The 20,815-nt window shown below is 42.6% G+C and overlaps 1 protein-coding gene across 2 annotated transcripts in view; it reads left to right on the top strand.

The window, feature by feature from the left end:
* The first annotated feature begins 2,368 nt into the window (after positions 1 to 2,368).
* The window catches only part of TRIM9 (tripartite motif containing 9), a 110,908-nt gene continuing 92,461 nt past the window's right edge, over positions 2,369 to 20,815 (top strand). For both annotated transcript variants that reach the window (XM_042943201.1, XM_042943200.1), the window contains exon 1: positions 2,369 to 3,315. In XM_042943201.1, coding sequence (XP_042799135.1) covers positions 2,494 to 3,315 — 822 coding nt within the window. In that variant the 5' untranslated portion in view covers positions 2,369 to 2,493. The remainder of the gene's footprint in view (positions 3,316 to 20,815) is intronic.

The raw sequence follows: 20,815 nt of genomic DNA, 5'->3' as shown, positions 1-20,815 counted from the left end.
CCCACAGATTTGGCATCTGGCAAGATGCCATCATAGATGGTGGTCTTCTCATGGTAACCTCATGAGGCTGGAAGAGGGTAAGGGAGACTTCTTGGGCCACTTTTATAAGTGTACTAATCCCATTCATGAAGGTTCTGTTCTCATGACCTAATCAGTTCTCAAAAGCTCCACCTCCTAATACCATCACCTTGCAAGTTAGGATTTCAAGATATGAATTTTGGGGAGATACATTTAATCTATAGCAGATGGTATACTATGATAAGCAAAGTTCAAACTCATAAAAGGAGTAACAGCTGCTTGCCTTGAAATGTCCATAGCCTTGGCCCAAGGCCACTTTGACTTTCAGGCAAATGCATACAAAAGTCATGGAAAGGGTTGTAAATTATGAGTGGTACTGGCACTCCTTTCTAACAGTTTCTTAATAATTAACTAGTGTTAGCAAATTCTTCTGGGACCCTTAAATTAGATAAATCCTGCAGATACAGATAATGTTCCAAGCCCACATGAAGAAACTGTATGTCTGTAAACAGGAGTACATATGCCTTTGGATGCTGTGAACTAAGCTAGTTAAAAACCAGATTAAAAATAAATCAAATGGTATTTGTGATTAGTGTAACTTTAAATAACAATGAGAACTCCCCACCCCCCCACCCCCCCACCCCCCCCACCCCCCCCACCCCCCCACCCCCCCCCCCCCCGCAAACAATAATCAAATGCTATTTTCATTGCAACTGAAGGTATTGGAAAGATAACCTAGTTTATTGGACTGTTCCTCCAAGGGCAGGATTATGGTCCATTTTTCACTGGGCAATAAAGTGCTTTTAAATTATAAACGTAGCTGCATATAATCAAGTTATCTTTTTTTGGAAGATGAAAAATGGAAGATTTCTTAAACCTTGGAATGAGTTTTTGCCATTTACTCAGCAAAAGGCAGCCATGTACTATTTCAAAAAGCGGCTATCTCAGAATGTCACTTGACTCAAAGATTTTTCTTTCTTTTTTTGGGGGGGGGGGGTTGCTGGGGAGGGTTCCTCCTCCTCCTACATTAATCAAATTAACAGTTCTGTGGGTAAGGGACAGGACCAGATATCTCCATCAATGTTTGGGGACAGGGAGAAGAAGGGGGCTTAATATTTGAGGACTAACACTAAAACTAACCCCCATCCCCTACCCTCACCCCTCCACCAGCACCCCCACGCACTTCACTGGAGGAAACAAGAAGAAACGGAAAGAACCCACCATTCTGAAGCTGTGGTAAAGGCTCAGGCCACGTGACACTGAATAATGCTGTTTGGATTCAAACACGGAGACTCCGCAGTGACACAGTGATTCATCTGCAGCTAGTTACTAAACTGTGGGCACTGAGAAATAGGCAACTCATACCTGCCTCAAACTGAGCCAAAGGTACTGCTGGCCTCGCGAAAGCACAACCAGGCGCTGAGAGCAGGGTGACAGCACAGCTTTGGAAGGCAGGGAGAGTGAGGAGAGGAGAGAGGCACGTTCGCACCCTAGGGTTCACACCACGGCTTGGGAAGCCTCTGGGCCGAGCCTGAATTTAAAGCGGGAAAGGTAGGGGGCAGAGGTTTTAACTAACATACTGAGCCTTTCAGTCTCACGGCAGCACTAAGAAATTAATATTATTAATCCCTTCTTAAAACCCAGGGACTGAGGGTGAAAGAAGCAAAGAAGCGCTTCCCAGGGCTCACGCCAGACGCCTGGGATGGGGTAGAGCCGGGGCCGGGCTGCACCGCGTTCCTGGAGGGGAGAAGAGCCCGGCTGCGGTACCGAAATCCAGGCCTGGGTGAGGCGCCAGCCCAGGCTGCCAGCAGCGGAAAGAGAAGGCGGGGAGGGTGGTCCTCGGTGTCGCGCGGCCCTAGCTGGTGGTAGGTCGGCGCGGACACCAGAGCTGGAAGCCAAACACAAGACAGTTGGCGAGAAGCGCCAGCCCCCTCCGCCAGCCTACTCGCTGCGGGGAGGGGTTTCTCACGCCCCCTGCTCCTGGGTGACTGCACCGGAGGTCGGAAGGAAGCGGGGCGAAGGATGAGTCATCCCGCCTAATTCCTCCTTCCCGGGCCCTCGCCTCCGCACGCCGGCCCCCTCCCGAGATCCTGCAGCCGGGAGCGAAGACTCGCTCATCCTCAGAGTCCGCTACGAAACCCCCCCTGGCCTGCAGAAGAGAGGAGAAGGACGGGGCGCGTGGCCAATGAGAGCTTCGCTCTCTCGCTGCTGTCCAATGGGCCGCTGTTTACAGGGCAGGGCGGGACTAGGAGGGGGCGGTCCGGGGCTGGCGCGCGGCGTCGCGGTTCTTTGGCTCACAGACAGAGTGGCTTGGAGAGAAAGCGCCTCCCCGGGAGTCGGTGCCCAGGCGACGCGGGAAGGCGCCACCACCACCGCCGCCGCTGGCCAAGGTGCTGGAGACGAGAGGCCGTCGGCCGCTTCACCAGCTCAGGCAACCGTTGCAGCCGCTGCTGCCTCGCTCCCAGCCCGGTCCTCATGGAAGAGATGGAAGAAGAGTTAAAATGCCCTGTGTGCGGCTCCTTCTATCGGGAGCCCATCATCCTGCCCTGCTCTCACAATTTATGTCAAGCGTGCGCCCGCAACATCCTGGTACAGACCCCGGAGTCTGAGTCCCCCCAGAGCCGTCGGGCCTCGGGCTCTGGGGTCTCCGACTATGACTATCTGGACCTGGACAAGATGAGCCTGTACAGCGAAGCAGACAGCGGCTATGGTTCCTACGGGGGCTTCGCCAGTGCCCCCACTACGCCGTGCCAGAAGTCCCCCAACGGCGTCCGCGTGTTCCCGCCGGCTATGCCGCCACCGGCCACCCATCTGTCACCGGCCTTGGCCCCGGTGCCCCGCAACTCCTGTATCACCTGTCCCCAGTGCCACCGCAGCCTCATACTGGATGACCGGGGGCTCCGCGGCTTCCCCAAGAACCGCGTCCTGGAAGGGGTGATTGACCGCTACCAACAGAGCAAAGCCGCAGCCCTCAAGTGCCAGCTCTGCGAGAAGGCGCCTAAGGAGGCCACCGTCATGTGCGAACAGTGCGATGTCTTCTACTGCGATCCGTGCCGCCTGCGCTGCCACCCGCCCCGAGGGCCCCTAGCCAAGCACCGCCTGGTGCCCCCGGCCCAGGGCCGCGTGAGCCGGCGGCTGAGCCCGCGCAAGGTATCCACCTGCACAGATCACGAGCTGGAGAACCACAGCATGTATTGCGTGCAGTGCAAGATGCCTGTGTGCTACCAGTGCTTGGAGGAGGGCAAACACTCCAGCCACGAAGTCAAAGCCCTGGGGGCCATGTGGAAACTGCACAAGGTGAGTCCTTAAAAAAAAAAAAAGAAAAGAAAAACCCACCCCTAACTCCCTGCGCCTCGGATCCTCCGGTTTTGCAGCAGACGGTCTCCTTTTTGCGCAAGTGCATCCCAGCGGGGGCGCAATGCAGGTCCTCCTATATTTGCTTCCCCCGTCTGGTGCACTGCAGAAGTGCAGGGGGACCTTAAACCGAGAGCTGGGGAGTTGAATATCCCTAGAGTTGTTGCGGGGATGCCTTAGAGCGGGTCTCCCCGGGGGCGCCGCCTAGCACAGGGCGCCCCCTCTCCGCTGCGGAGGCGCAGCTTGTGGCCGCCGCCAGCTTGCTGGAAAGCGCGGCGTAACCCCGCCAGTGCCCGGGGCTGCCAGGAACGCTTCAGGGCAGATGAGGCTGCGGTCCACAGGGACCGGGTGGGGGCGGTGAGGCGGCGCGGAACGCGGAAAGGCTGGAGCTGCGGGATAGGCGGGCGCGGTGATTCGCGGCGGGGGCGGGGAGAACTCCGCGGGCGGAATACTGATGAGTCTGCGCTGCCCCAAACTTGGGAGTCTGCGCTGGAGCGGATGCGGGACCTGGTGCTTTGCTCCCAGGAGTGGGGAGTGTAGCGAGGGGAAAGAAAAATCCTGTGGTGGCTACGGCAAACAGGCTTGAGGGCTTCGGGCCCTGACCCTCCCCAGGCTAGGGACCTGGGGCTGAAGTAACAGGACCAGAGGTTTCTGGGTGGTCTAGGCCTGAAAGCTGCGCAGGTGCGTCTCCCAGGGTACTCCGTGCTCCCAACCACCACGCATCCGTTGGTCCAGGATTCAACCCTTTTCCCCTTTCAGTAGTTGTCCTAGCAAGCTTTGAGGCACCTGTTACCATCGGATTTATCTTTCTGATCTCTTTTGATGGCGCCTCCACCAAAACTAGCTTCAAGAAGAGTGCCTTTAACAACATTAGGTCATGCCACTCCTCTGCTCAGAATCCTCCAAACGTCCATTTCTTAGACGGTCCCTGGAATGGCCCACCACGACCTGCTTGACCTGTTCACATTCGGTCTCATCGACCTTATTTCCTCCCACTCTTCCCCTCTGCTCCAGTTACACTGTCCCCTAACCAATACCAGACACCTTTCCGGCCCCTGGGCCTTTGCATTTGATGTTTCTTCAACCTGGGACAGCCTTACCCAAAACCCTGTAATGGAATGGCTCACTCTCTTCCCTCCTTAAGATTGTCGCTCACGTGTCACCTGTGCCAGACCCTTCTGGCCACAGTTGCCGCCACTCCTCTCAGCCACCACTAACTGGCATGCTGTATATTTTAATTATCCTGTTATTTTTGTATTTATTTATTGCTCCCCTCCTCACACACTAGAAAATAAGCTTCATGAGGAGAAAGATCTTGATAATGTTATGCCCACCCTGCTTAGAAGGAAGGGAACCACTCTTGAGGAGATGTGTATAAATTGCACTTTTAATTTTTTTAAGATTAAAAAAATGTTTGTTTATTTTGAGAGAGAGCAAGAGTGTGAGCAGGGAAGGTGCAGAGAGAGAGGGAGAGAGAGAATCTCAAGGAGGCTCCCTGCTGTCAGTACAGAGTTGGACTTGGGGCTCAATTCCAGGAACCTTGAGATCATGATCTGCCCTGAAATCAAGCGTTGGTAGCTTAACTCACTGAGCCACCCAGGTGCCCCATTCTAATTTTAAATAATTCACTTTGTTGGAGATGCAAAGGGTAAGACAGGAGTTCAGGATTGTTGTAAGGAGATTTTCTTCACATCATTGAGTTGCAAGCCCAAGGATCAGGCAGGGCAGTAAAGTTGGTGCTCAGGCCTCCTCTGTGCCCCACTAAGGATTTCCCAGCATTGCTTGGAGACCAGAAAGACTAGCCTTTGAGAGAAACGATGGGGTTAAGGCTGGAACATTGATATTTTATTTACAACAAGAAAAGAAATAAGGTATCACTGTTTTCAGCCATCAGGGAGGTTTTCTCAATTCAGTATTAGTTGAATGTGACCTGTGTTTACAGTCATTTGTGTTCTCACATGTAACCTATTACATCTTATGTGTACTGATGAAAATCTGAATCAGCACAAATCTGAGCCCTACTAGGCACATGCCACTATTTTGAAGACACTTCAATTTAAAATTGTTAACGATACTTAATTTTGAAAGTTTTCAAAACTTTAGTTTGCCGCCAATCTTTTCTTCATGTTATGATTTCACTCTTAAACTGCTAACTACAGCCTCTTTTAAATTACCCTTCAAAACTACCCTTGGAACTAAGAAATTAATCGCCCTGTCTGAAAAAAGAACTTACAGTCACAGGCTAATTAGGATGGTCAAACCACAGCATTATTTTTCTGTGACGGAGAGCCTATATACTTTATCCATTAAGACCAAAAGCAACCTTTCATCTTTGTCAAACCCTGTGTAGATTTGAAATGTTAAATCATTCGTTTTATGAGAAATGGAATTTGTGAGTAGACACTGGTGTGGACTGAGTTGAAATTTGGATGTCTGTTAAAAAACCAATAATATCAAAGACCTTGAGACATAAGCAGGCTAGAAAAGGAAGGTTAGTTCATTGCGGGGGGGAGGGGGGCAGGGAGAACATTTCTTCTCTGATCTATTGCACATTTTTTCCAAAATAGTGAATATGTATAATTTTTGTTCAGTCAACATCAGGATCATTAAACTGCCAAAAATAAATAAATAAATAAGGCACAAAGATGACAGATTTTAACATTTGCTTATCATCTTAGATGAACAACAAGCATTACTCGCCCATCTTATCTTCTTAATAAAGTAATTAATGTGTTAATACTAAATTTTCCCATATAGTCTCTTTATGCTCTGTTTCCACAAAAGCTCATAGGCCAGAATTTCTATGCCCTTCAAAACAATGGAAAGCAAAGAATTACATTAAGTAGTTTTCCCAAAGTTAGGCAAGTAGTTATCAACACAGGTTATTACTAGACCCGAAAGTTTTCATTAATGTTCTACTGTATTAGTTAGTCATTTCTAGTGATTAAAATTCTATGAATAAGTATTTCCCTCAAGGACTAAATCATCATCTTACACATTAAGACAAAATGGCTGAAGTTTATTTTTAGAGGCTTTAAAAACAACTGGTTGAATCTCATTAGTTGTCAATTGATCAAATTAAAATACTTCTCACATGTGTATGGCCTTCAAAATCCATGAAAAATAATACTGCCTTATAAGAAAAATGTCTGGTAACAATTTATATTTAGTACCAGCATTTGCTATGTTATTTTACCCAAGTTAGGCAGGTATGAAGAATTGCTACACAAAAAAATAATTTTGTAGAGACTTTCAAATAGGCAATTGGAACCACTGTTACTGCTTTGTATTTTTAGCAATTCACATTTCTAAATCTAACATCCTCCTTGAATTCTTGGTATATTTTATCAATCACTGAATCAGTAATATATTTGTAACTGTTCTTTTGTATTTGTGCAGTTGAGCAAGGATTTTCTTTTCCTTTCTATACTATCTACTCTGAATCTTGTTTCAAATGTTATTTTTCTCTTACCTTCTTTTTTTTAATGAAAATTTGCAATTTAGGCTACATGTTAAAATAAACTGTCAGTGCTTTGATTTTCAAACTATTCTGGAAAACAAATATCTGCTTTTTAGTATGTTGGCATCTCATCAAATATGTGTGTAGCAAAGCGTGTCATTTAATATAACTAAAATGATATTCAGTTAACTATAAGCAGTAAACACAGTATAATCTAGATGTTCCTATGGTAAATATAATAGGTAGCAGATATTCATGTTTTTTATAGTTTTAGAATTTACTTCTAGGACAATCAGAACATTCTGTGCACAGTGTTACAGATATTGAGGAGAATGTATCAGAGAAGCCAGTTGTTCTTTGTACCAAGGCATAATAGAAATAGCTAGATGACAAGAGATCCCATTCCAGACCTGATGCTGCCACTTACTTGCCAAGAGCTTGAAGCAAGTCTTACAACTTCTATGCTTCCTACCCACAAAACTATACCTGTGGAAATATTTTGAAAAACTAATTTAAATGTTTATTCATTTCAGTTTGGCACAAGAGAAAGTTTTGTGTAAAACACAAGTTACTGTCTCACTAGTCAACAATTATTGCATAAAAATCTCATGCCCTGATTTTGGAGAATTTGCTCGCTCCTTTCAGAGCACAGGATGCAGTAAAAGGCTTCTCTTGAGGGTAGCCTGAAAGACTGAGCCAAACCCTCATGGGTGGTGGTGGGGGGGGGGGGGCGGTTCAGAGAATACTCAGTTGAATTAAACTCAAGGAATGAAAACACTACACAAAGATTTATGTATATAGTAAACAAAGGGATTTTATTTTTCAATAACAAAGCTAAAATGATAATTAATAGGACTCCGTTGTTTCAGATTCTCCAGTGAAGATAGTGTTATCACTCTGAAGTAGCAGAAATTGTTCTTCCTGTATATACCATGAAACAATGCTATTAATTGAAATTTCAGGTTAAGTCGCAGTTTGCATAAAGTAAGAGAAAACTATCATAGCTATCTGTTATTGACTAATAATAATACACAGTCAAAAATTATCCTTACTTTCAGTGCAGTAAATTCTCTCATCTAAGCATTTCTCAAAGTGTGTGCATGCATACAACTCAACCTTGGCACAGGGGAGGAAAGAACCCATTACATGGTAAAAAGAACAAAATCGTTCTAAATAATATCATTGTTATCAATTTTATCAGGGACTCTTGGTTATAAGGAACAGAACACCCACTTAAGTGATCTCAGAGGATTTCATGGGTATGAAACAAAATCAAGTTTCAAGGAGGACAAACTGAAAAACTAGAAACTAAGTTTATTCTCTGTATCAGTCAGGTTAGACTAAGTTATGCTACAGTAACCATTTCCTAATTTCCGTGAATTATAACAGAAGTATATAATTTCTTACCTCAGTGCCCACTGAGAATCAGCTGTGGTCCTTCTCCACATCTTCTTATTCTTGAACTTCAGCTGAGACAGCATGTTTGGAACATGCCAACCTTACCATAGAGGGAAGACAGCAAAGCAGAACTACTCAATAGCACCTGAAGTTTCTACTCAGATGTGGCGTTTCGCCTCTGCTTATATTCCATTGGCTAAAACAAGTCATGTGGCCATGCCTGATGTCCCTGCTGCGGGCAATACACTCTTCCAACAGAAAGAGGCATCAGAAAAGGACCCTATAGAGGGGGGCAGAGGATATTTTGGACAAATAATAAAATCTGCCACATGCTCAACTCCCTCATTCTGTCTCTTACAGTGGTCCTCTTTGGCCTGAACAAGGCCTGACAAGAGTCCTCCAGCCACAACTCAGAATGACATTTCAGTGCAAGTGTTCACTGTCATCTGGATAGAGTCTCTGTCTCTTTCCATTTTCAAGTTTAGAGAAAGAATCTGATTAGCTCAACTTGAGTGAGGTATTTCCTGATGGTGCTCCAGGTCATGACCCCACCCCTTTGGTGAGGTGGATGCAGAAGACTAGAGTGAGGCACTCACCTTACGTCAAAATTTAAGGGGGCACCAAACCTCAGTAATTCGGGGGTGCCTGGGTGGCTCAGTCAGTTAAGCGTCCAACTTCGGCTCAGGTCATGATCTCGCGGTCCGTGATTTCGAGCCCCGCATCGGGCTCTGTGCTGACAGCTCAGAGCCTGGAGCCTGCTTCGGATTCTGTGTCTCCCTCTCTCTCTGCCCCTCCCCTGCTCATGCTGTCTCTCTCTCCATCTCAAAAATAAATAAACATTTAAAAAATTTCAAACACTCAGTAATCAAGATACAAAATATTATAATGCAATATCTTAAACAATAAAAATTAATGCAAAAAAATCCATGATGGACAACATATCAACATTTTAAATAAAGACAAAGTCGGGGGGGCACCTGGGTGGCTCAGTTGGTTGAGCGTCCAACTTCGGCTCAGGTTATGATCTCACGGTTATGATCTCACGGTTTGCGGGTTTGAGGCCTGCATCAGGCTCTGTGCTGACAGCTCATAGCCTGGAGCCTGCTTCAGATCCTGTGTCTCCCTCGCTCTCTGCCCCTCCCCCACTCACACTCTGTCTCTCTCTCAAAGACAAATAAACGTTTTAAAACATTTTAAAAAAATAAAGGCAAGGTCAGTAACAGTGCCATGTTGAGCCATATTGGAGCCTGTGTCAAAAGGAAATATCAGTAGTATTGGTCCTCTCTTTGTTTAATATTTTGACCTTTTGTTCTTCATAGATTCTTTGCATTAATTTTATTTTTAAAAAATACTGCATTAAAATAGTATTAATGTTGATGACTGAGGTTTTTGGCACTCCCTTAAATTCTACACTGGAGGCGAGTGCCTCAACTCCCCATCCCCCCTCCCCACCCCCAGTCCCAGCCCTGATGGACAGAGGAAAGCTCCAGGCAGAAGGCCTTTGAGAGCAGCAGGGGCAGGGAGGCACTGACTAGTACCTCTTGTGCAGTCTGAGAGGAAACCCTTCTGGGTGCAGAAGAAAGCCCCTTTGCTCTCCTTGGACCTTCCGCATTCTAGCTGCAGCACTAATCTCTTGAGCTGCTTTGAAGGTGAAGCAAGAGTTGATGATGATGAAAAAGAAGACAGAGAAGTATAGCGAACACCGCAGCTGTAGCTCGCTGCTTCCTCTCCCCAGCAGCGTTCCACCACCAAAGTGATGTGTGTTGTTATTACTATTATATGTTATGGTGAATGGGGCCACATCAGAGCAAAGCAGTTTCTGACTTGACTTATGTATGAGCGGAGGAAGGAGCACAGAAGGTGCCAAAGCATGATTTTGTACTAACTTTGGGTACCTCTTTTAAAGTATGTAGTTGGGTTGGGAGTGGGAGAAAATTAAATTCATATAGTTTCATGTCAATAATTGCAGCTACTTCATAGAAGGAAAAAAGAGCTTTAGTAACCATGGAGTTCAGTGTTTTGTGTTTTTTGTCTTTTGGCCTCATAACGGCAGTATTCTTCTTGCCCTAGTTAAATGCTTCCCTCACCACCAGTTCCTACCGCTGCCCAGTGCCTGCGATTCTGGTGGGGTTGCCAATCCAACGCCCTGCCTTACCTGGCCAGATGGGAGGGCATGTGACATAGGCCTGGCCAGTCATGACACCCTATCCCTTTGGCCCAAGTGATTCATTTAAAAGATTAGCACATGTCCCAAGCCAGTCCAATCAGCATCCTTTCTGAGGTTTGTATCTACTGAGTCAGGGACAGAGAGCCTTGCTCTTCTCTGGGCTTGTTAATATTATTCAGCTAGAATAATAAAAGCCAGAAGCTGTCTATATCCATGCCTCTTCCACCTACCCCATAAGTAGAAGAAAATAAGGCAACCCACAGAAATACAGAGCTGAGAAATGGAGAGTGAATTCAGAGAACAGTATTTGAGCTTCTGGAACCTGTCATGACTGAGGAGGCCAGCTAACCCCTCTTGCCTTTTGAGTTACTGAGCCAAGAGACCTCCCTCCTTTTTTGCGTTAGCTAGTTTGTGTCAGTTTTCAGCCACTTTCAACTGAGAAGTCCTAACTTATAAAAACAAATTAACACATGTGAACATTTGTGTTTGAAGATACTAATTCTTATTCATTCTAGATATTGTCTCTAGAATATTATATTCTGATGCCAAAAATACAAACAAATACAAATATACAAATGGAAAGCACTTTTGATTTAATGAAGCAGGAATCATGTGATATTTAATCTAACACTGTCTACCCATTCGCTGCTGTGTAGTCTGTACTAGTCTATTGGCTGTTTTCCTCTATTCTTATTGAGGGGTTTCTTACAAAGAAGCGTAAGGAAATTTCCTTTTTACCAACTTTAAATTACTTGGTGTATGTGGTGATGATACTGTCAAGGGCAACAGGCTGGACAGGGAGATTCTGAAATCAATAATCAATTTTATTTTTTTCCAAAGTCAAGAAACCTCTGAAAACATACATGTTGCTTTGACCCGTTCTCTAGGTCAGAGTTTCTCAAACTGCGTTCCCTCAAAGTTTCTGTGATTAAATAATTTTGAGACACTCCACTCTACATGTGCTCCAGATGGTCCACATTGTACATTATTATAACAATGTACTGACCCATTTGGCAGCAAAAAAACCCTGCTTGATTTAATCTAGAAATTTCTAAACTTATTTGTCTTTGGAAACTTTATTTTTTCATTTTTTTCCAGCCTTATTGTGATACTATTGACATATAGCCTATGGAAGTTAAAGGTGTACAAAGTGATGATTTGATGCATGTATATATTGTGAAATGATTGCCACAACAAGGTTTGTTAGCACACCCATCTGCTCACACAAGTGCCTTTTGTATGTGTGTGGCGATAACTTTTAAGAATTACACTCTGGGGGTGCCTCGGCTCAGTCAGTTAGGTATCCAACTCCTAGTTTCGCTCAGGTCATGATCTCACGGTTCATGGGTTCAAGCCCCACATTGGGTTCTATGCTGACAGCATGGATCTTGCTTGGGATTCTCTCTCTCTCCCCTTCTCTTTCTCTGTCTCTCTCTCTCTCTCACTCTCTCTAAATAAACATTAAAAAAAAAAAAGATTTACACTCTCAGCTTTCAAGTATATAATACTGTATTGTAAATTATAGTCATCATATTATATTAGATCCCTAGAACATATTCATGTTATAGCTGGAAATTTGTACCCTTTGACTAACATCTGTCCATTTACCCAACCCCCAACTCTTGACAACCACCATTCTATTCTCTATTTCTTTGGGTTCAGCTTTTTTAAATTCCACATATAAGTGAGAACATAGAGTATTTGTCTTTCTCTGGCTTATAACCTCTAAGGTCCATCCATGTTGTTGCCAAAGGCAGACTTTCCTTTTTTTTTTTTGGCTGAATAATAGTCCTCTGTGTACATATACCACGTTTTCTTTATCCATTCATCTGTTGATGGACACTTAAGTTGTAGAACCTCTTTTTTAGTGCCAAACAAGTTTGGGAAACACTGTTCTAGACAATGATAAGCCAGTAGCAAAATAAGTTTCTTGTGTATGCAGAGTAGACTACTCTAAAACTCTAGTCTATGGATAACTGTTCCAAATAAGACTATCCTTAAACCATATATTGATTTTTTTTTTTTTAGAGAGAGAGAGAGAGCAAGCACACAATCAGGGGAGGGGCAGAGGAAGAGGGAGAAAAAATCTTAAGCAGGCTCCATGCCTAGTGCAGAGCCTGACACAGCACTTGATCTCATAGCCGTGAGATCATGACCTGAGCCAAAATCAAGAGACAGACACTTAACCAACTGAGCCACCCAGGCGCCCCTTGTATTAATTCTTAAAACATGTATTAAAAATTAAATTTGGGCTGCCTGGGTGGCTCAGTGGATTAAGCAGCCGACTCTTGATTTTGGCTCAGGTCATGATCTCACAGTTCATAAGTTCAAGCCCCCCATCTGGCTCTATGCTGACAGTGCAGAGCCTGCTTGAGATTCTCCCTCTCTCTCCCTCAAAATAAAAAAATGAACATTTAAAAAGTTAAATTTATGTTATTTTTTATTTTTTTTAATTATTTTTAATGTTTATTTATTTTTGAGAGAGAGAGAGAGAGAGAGAATTGAGCAGGGGAGGGGCAGAGAGAGAGGGAGACACAGAATCTGAAGCAGGCTCCAGGCTCTGAACTGTCAGCATAGAGCCTGATGCATGGCTTGAACTCAACAGACTGTAAGATCATGACCTGAGCCGAAGTCGACTGCTTAACCAACTGAGCCACCCAGGCACCCCCATGTTATTCTTTAAATATTAAAGTTAAAAATAGAGGTAAAAGCAATTAATGTAAATTTTATAGTATTTATATACATATGTTCAGTATATGTTGCTTTCCTTTGTATTGTAAATAACTGAAAAATTATTTTAGGCATCAGTAATACTAATGTAATATAACTAGAAATAATGGCTTTGATCCACTTTGACTATTTTTAGGCATTGTGTATATGATGCCAAGTGACTTATTTGACTGAGTTTGTCATTAAATTGTGGTAGACATAAATAGATTGTTTTAAAGTACTTATGATAAAGCAAAAAATGATAATTAAATGTTTAAACTCTAAAGTTGCTTCTGTGACAGCATATCACAACAATTTATGAAAGTTAAAAGAGCAGTGCTTGACTGTTATATTCTAGGCTTTGCTAATATTTTCAAAATGACATTTGGAGTCAATTTGTAACCTTGGAAGAAGAGTTAGCTATAAAATGGCCCCCAGCAGTGTACCTATATTATTAGAGACCATCTAGGCTTTGTCAGCAGTGTGTCTAATTAATCCCAAAAGACATCTCAAAACCAAAAACACTTCCCTGCGGTGTTCTCACAGCAGTTTTATCCCAACCCCAAACTGGACCCTTGTCTGAAACTCAGAGTGAGATTATTCAGAAAAACCCAAGCAGAATACACAGAATGCACTTGACACATCGTCAGGGAAATCATCACAATTTCACTTCACTTTTGTTCAGCCCTGGCGTTGTCATCTTGTTAACAGTGACGGCTTATGGTGCAGCATTTTGGCCACGGATCCAGCCATACTCCCATCTGCCTAAGTTACCTCTTCCTTCTCGACCCGCATGGTCTTCCAGTTTCCCCACAGAGCTGTCTCCCACTCCAGCAGCCCTGCCCTCCAGCATTTTTTAAAACTCAACCTTCAGACCAGCTGAGCTGGCCCTGACCTTCCCACCAGCCCCAACCCACCAGCCAGCCGGAAGCTCAGTGCTGCTCTCATTCCACCAGAGTCACCCCTGCACCTGCGCCACTCCCACCCCAGCTGGGTTTAATTACACTTTTTTTTCCTCAACTGTAGAGTTTTTTTCTTCATTTTGACTGACTCATTTTAAGCTGAAAAAGCAAGAAAACTTGTCTTGAGTTTCTAATCATGAATAAATAAGCATCACCGACTCTTCTCTCTTCCTCAACCTGCCTGTCTCTAGAGACTCATCTACTCCATGGTCTCACCTCTCACTTGCACCTGAATGTCTGAACCAGCCATCAGTCTCATTCCCTTTCCCAATGTGTTCCCAAACTCTCTTCTGTCTTCTTTCCACGCCCCTCCACAGCTCCCATCTCTGTGTTCCAACACTGAGCATCCCCCAATGTATTATAATTGCATATGTTAGAATCTTCCACTGGACCCTACTAACTCAAAGTCTCAAAGTTTCTTAATGTGCCCTTGTTTCCTCCATTAATGCACTTAGTAGATATTTGAAAAGGTTTAATGAAGAAAAGAGTCAATTAACAGATGAATGATTAGCAAATATTCCAATATTTTAAGTTTTTCATATTAGTCTGACAATAATAATTAAATTTGAAAACCTTCTATTTTATACTTTTGTTTAAAATTTACTGAGCACTTACTACATGACAGGAACTGTTCTAAGCCATGTCCAAGCACTTTCTCACTTAATCTTCAGAATTCACACATCTTCCTATGAGAAAACTGGGGCACAGAAAGATTATAAAGTTGTACCAGCTGTAAGTGGCAGGGCCAGGGTTTGAATCCAAGCTGTCTGACTTCAGAGCTCATGTACTTAACTGCTATCTGTCCTGCCCTCTGATAATCACAGGAAACACATGTCCTATAAAGCACTGTTTTATGATGCTGCAAATTACAATGGCATAAACAAATAACTGAATTCCTTTAGTTCTCATGTATGAAAATTACTGAGCAATTAAGTCATTTGTCTCCTAAGTTTCCTGGTGATAAAGTATACTTAAAAAGAAAAATATGGGGCAGAGAGAAAGGAAAGACAAATATGTTGAGTATTCCATAGACCAGACCATCGGAGGTGCACTGGGTAGGCCAGATTACCCTGGGAGGGCTCTGTCCCACCTCCTTGTCCAAACCAATCAAGCAACAGGCAGGCAATGGGGTTCTATCAGCTCAGTCACTGATTCATTGTCCTCTTATAACAAAATAATCATCTTAAAATTTTTATAGACAGAAATAACATAAAAGATTAAGTTGAGGTTGTTTGGCATTTTAAGTATCTTTATTTCTGCAGCTCTAAAACATTTACAAGTCTATCTTGGAAAACACAAAACTATGCTTAAACCCATAAGCAGGTGTCTGCTCTGTTTTCTTGGACCTTTTGCTGAGGTGGTTAAAAGAAATACATACATTCCTTTTCGAGAATATACACCTGGCCTGCCTTTTCCATAAGTATGAAAAGGAATATATGAATTGGAAAAGCCTATTGTTTAAGAATGGGTTTAAGCACTGCCAAATAAAATTTGTTTTTTATAAGCCTTGCATAGATCCAGAACTGTGCATTTTATACTAATAGCTCTGGTCAAAGAAGAAACTGTTCCTTAAAGAATTAGCTTCAGAAGTAGAATGCTTAACATTGTTCTTTGGTGTGGGAATAGCCACCTTCTGTCATTAGCCAGTACACATAGATGGTTAATTCTCATTGACTGCTGATTTATTCATGTGAAGCTGCCTTTCCAGCCAGATAGCATCAATTCAGCTTTATTGAGATTTTTGTTCACCCTCTCTTTACTCTCACTTTGCTTGCAGCTTGCATTTTAAGAAGCAACTGTTTGACACCAAATACTACTCTCTCCCGTGCTCCAGGAAAAGCCCGGGACAGGGCCATGCTGCTCTGACCTATGCTGTATGCCAGTCTAAGACATTATCTAATCTCTGAAAAAGCAGGTTGCAGAGAGAAGTAAATGTGAATATGGGGGGATTAAACAGTTTCTTCCTAAGGCAGGTCTTCTTAATGGGCTTTTTGATTCTGTAGGGAGAAAATGCTTGGAAGGTCAAAAATATGCAGGCTCAACTGTAATTACAGCTCACCCAAAGCCAAAGGAAAATAACTCTATATTCTATCCTTTTTTACTGCCTCTACTTTAATTTCTGTTCATCACTACAAAAAGCCAACAAGTGATTTTACTGTAGATATATGTGGTACATTTACATGGTATTCCTGATGATGTTTATGCCATCACCTGGACACAGGTTCATGATAAAATGGGTAACTTGATAAAATGGTGTTGCCTGTGCCATCCTCACCCCTATATCTATGAAATGGTATCCCAAGAGCATTAGTCACAAAAAATCAAATGTAAAGTTGGACTCCCATCCAATCTAATAAATCTTACATGGTGCGAATAAATCTGTGGTGCTTTTAACAAGCAGACGTTATTGATTTCATTGACCATCAATCATCTGGCCAGACTTAGCAAGGAAATATAAATAGCTTCCAACACACAGCTCAATACAGTGTGAAGAAGCTTGATGTTTACATTCAACTCATGTTATCTGGCTACCTTCTGCCATTAAGGAAGCAAATCTTCTAGTAGTGGGATGAAAATATTGCTCAGCATTAAATAAAATTTTCTCTAACTTTCTATTTTGAGAGACAAGAAATATGGAATACAGAAACTTGGACAAGCACTGAATTTCCAGGCTGGCTTCAATAAGCATAATAAGCAAGGGCACCTAGGGTAACTACCCTTCTGTTACAGTTCAAAACTGTCACCTTTCTACCTAGACTTAGGTAGAATCCATGTGCATGAGGAGGACGTAGATTTCTGATTGCTCTGGTTATCTCACAGAAACTTAACAGAATACCATAGGGGAAGGGAAGGGGAAAAATAATTTCAAACAAAGAGGGAGGCAAACCATAAGAGACTCTTATACAGAGAACAAGCTAAGGGTTGATGGGGGGGCAGGGGAGGGAAGAAATGGGTGATGGGCACTTATTGGGATGAGCACTGAGTGTTGTATATAAGTGATGAATCACAGGAATCTACCCACAAAACCAAGAGCACAGTTTATATACTGTATGTTAGCTAACTTAACAATAAATTATGCATAAAAAAATGTTGTAGAAAAGTTTGAATTGATAGTAAAGTCCAGTTATGTAGATCTAAAACATACTAGTAAATATTGGTGTTGGTTGGCAAATCAACACATAAATATTTTACATTAATTAAAAAATACATCAAACCAAAGAGAAAGTCCATGCTTCTAGCATTGACAATATCCTTGATTGTTGATTTCCAAAGAGGCTGTACCATCTTACATTCCTACCAGCAATATATAAGGGATCCAATTTCTCCATATTTTCACCAACACTTTTTGTTTAGAGCCATCCTAGTGGTTGCAAAAGGATATCTCATGTGGTCTTGATTTGCAGTTCTCTAATGACTGGTGATATTAAACATCTTTTCATGTGCTCATTGGCTGTTTTTCTATCTTTTGTAGAGAAATGTCTATTCAAATCCTTTGCCATTTTTATTTGGGTTATTTCTCCCTTATTGTTGAGTTGTAAGAGAGCTTTTATATATTCTGGACACTTATTCACTCATTTAAAATGGAAGGGACAGCGATGTGAGCCTCTCTTCTCTCAAAGACACAGAAAGTAAAAAGCAGACACAGCACTGAGTATGAGGAAAAACTTGTCAAGACTGTGGCCCACCAGGACCTGCTGCTAATTTCTTGCCCAATAACCTCTATCAGCCAATTCTGGTAGAGCTTATCTGAGCTCTGCCTCAGAATTGGCTCCAGACGAATAGGAAACATGGAAAAGTAGTAGGAGGAAATAATTTGGTTATCAAGGTACCTAGATATGGTGGCCGTACCTCCTCCTCAACTTGAGTTACACTTGTGCCAACTTTGGTGGTGATATTCACTCATATATTATTAAGTTTCAGTGGTACTATGTTTTCTGTTACTTATAGGTTATCAACATGGTATTAAAAAAATTACCATCACCTTAGGGTGTCAAGATGGTGGATTCTTCCCCTCTATTTGAGAGTTATGAGTTGATAGAATTGGGACACTAGATGTTTGAGATCACTTTCTAACCCCCTCCAAAATCAAAGGAGTAAATCCCAGAACACTTCAGTAAATTACCAAAATCACACAGCATGTATTATCAAAAACAAAACAAGAAAACAAAACAAAAACAAAAAATGTTGATTTCTTAGAACTTATATTAAGAATTCTGAACATCCCAGGACCCGTTTTCAGTTGCTTCTGTGTGTGTGTGTGTGTGTGTGTGTGTTCAGTGAAGGTCAATGAAAACACCTATTTTCTTTTAGAGGTTCTCCTGTGCCCCCAGATAACTATAATCACGGTTTTCTATACTGCATGATCACAACTATCAAAGTTTATCTTAACTGTGTTGTTCTCTCTTTAAGGGGAAATTGTATATCTCTATACTATTGAATTAATGTTCCTTCCTTATAAATAAGATATATTTTTTTTAATACTGGCCCTCAATAGACAGTGCCTTTGCTCAAAGGATCAATCCAATGGAGGAGTTTCAGCATAAAAACTGGAAAGGGAAGAATTTATAGAAAATAAGCTTTGTTTTGTCCCTTACACACAGAGAACTGAAGCATTACAGCATGGCTGTCCCCTTGGATTGGTTGTCTGATTGGGTACTGCCCTAGCCAAAAGCACAAAAGAAGTTTATAGGATGAAGCAAAAGAGAGTCTCCTGTTGCTCTTCTCTCCAGCTCCAGTACACTACTTGACAACTCTGTTGGCACCTTACTGACCACCAGTGCTCTCTATTTCTCCCCTCCCCTCCCACAGTGGTCTCCTGTGAATCTTCTGGTTTCTGCCTACCTGTTTGAAAGCCCAGCTTTGGTTCCAACGTATGTGCCTTTGTTTGGTCATCGCCATGCCTTGCTCTGACCTCTGTGTATCCGTTCTCTTCACCCAACCCTAGCTAGACTCTTGACGAGCAACTTCTGGGAGTGTCTCTCTGCCCAGCCCTTCTGGCTTGTGCATCCTCTGCCTCCAGCCTGACACTGGCTTTCCTGGCTGGCTTCCTTCCCAGTGAAGGACCCAGTGCTGACAGCTCCTCAAATCATACCTCATGGGTAGCAGCTTCAGAGCTGGCACTGATCCCAAAAATAGATTACTGTAATGTACTTGGCCCATCACCCGTAATGTTAAAATAAGATTATAACATATACATCTAGGTTGTATAAAAATGCACTCACATAATTCTTTTCGTTTGAAACATGCCATAAAATGATTTAACCAAATACAAACACAGAATCTGTTGACATATAGCCACCACTGAAATGTAATATGATAAGATATTTAGTGGAACCTGGAAGTTCTTACGTTGAAGGCAGAAAGTAAGAAATAATTTACAAATTTCATCTGTAAAACAGGGAAGGAATGAGTTAGTTAGTAGAAGATTATTACTCAATTTGGAGGCTAGCCAGAGACTGGCCAATTACTGTCTTCCAAGTGGAGCCAAATACTTCAATTATATTGTAGTTTTACTCCCATAGGTCTTCTATTTACTTACATGAGAACAGTGTCATCAATTTACCGTTTATATTACTTAATTTGCATATGCTGATGGCTTTTAGGTTATGGTCAATTATTAAGTTTTCTAAACTTATATGTACAAAAGGTTATTATTGTGAGATAGAGCCCTCAAAAGTTAAGCCAGTGTTTTTAGAGAAATTCCTTAATTAGAATGTGTATCTGAAGAGATTGGTATAAAATTCCCATAAATATTATATTTGAAAATTAATTTCATTTAGTATTTATTTGTTCATATCTCATGATTTTCTTCCGGGATTAAGTTACATTTATCAGTGATATACTAAGCCCACTACATTCCTTCCTGTCCTGCTGTTTGTTAATCTTCCCAGCCATGTTAAGGAATTTAAATGATCTGTATTCACAACTCCATCCTCACTGTAATTACTGCAAGAACCAATGTGGGCTGAGTAAGGCCATTCCTGTTGCTGATTCAAGATTAGGATACTGGTGGTATAGCATGAGACCACTGTCTATTTAGCCGACCCTGTGCTCCAGGTTTATTCAACTGCTCAAGTGGGGAAATTCACACAGTAAGGGAGATTTCCAGTTTGAACACATAAACAAAGCACTTTTATGCCCCAGGAAGAGGACTGGATAATGGTTACACAGATAATGGCGTGTGACCATTTCAATTCCCAAGCACTCCAAGAAGAACTTGTTCTCATAATGTTAAAACCAAGGTCATGGAACAGCTGTTGCTAGAACAGGATTTGCTGTGTGCACCAATTGCTGTAAGATGTGATTTCATATCAGAGTGTTTTCCACCATGAACTGTTTCTTTGATTTAATAGCAAGGATCATTAGAACTGGGTTAGGAGGGCTTTGTGTATATTGAAGCTGAGACTGAGGGCCGGAACTTAAGTCTGACGCTCATGAACACCTTACCTCCGACCTTAAAACACCCTGTCAAGGCTCTCATGTCTCCTACAGGAAGCATGAGACTCCTTCCTCCCTGCTCCTAAAAGTAATCGATCATGCAAGCCTCTGTGAAGTTGCCACATCAGTGCCTTGCTGGCTGAGGGCAAATGATGACAAGCATTTTGACTCTATATATAAGGCTGGAGAATCTAAGATTCACAGCAAGAATCAGGTAACAGGAAATAGAATGAGCATGGCAGAAATGCAAAAATTGGTCTCTGGTTAACCCCTTTTATTGCAAGTACTAAAAGGATTAGAACCAGAGGA

Source organism: Panthera leo, chromosome B3 (genome assembly GCF_018350215.1).
Source record: "Panthera leo isolate Ple1 chromosome B3, P.leo_Ple1_pat1.1, whole genome shotgun sequence".
In the NCBI taxonomy this organism is placed as follows: domain Eukaryota; kingdom Metazoa; phylum Chordata; class Mammalia; order Carnivora; family Felidae; genus Panthera; species Panthera leo.
The sequence above is the reverse complement of the archived record's forward strand: the minus strand, read 5'-3'. Positions and strand labels throughout refer to the sequence as shown.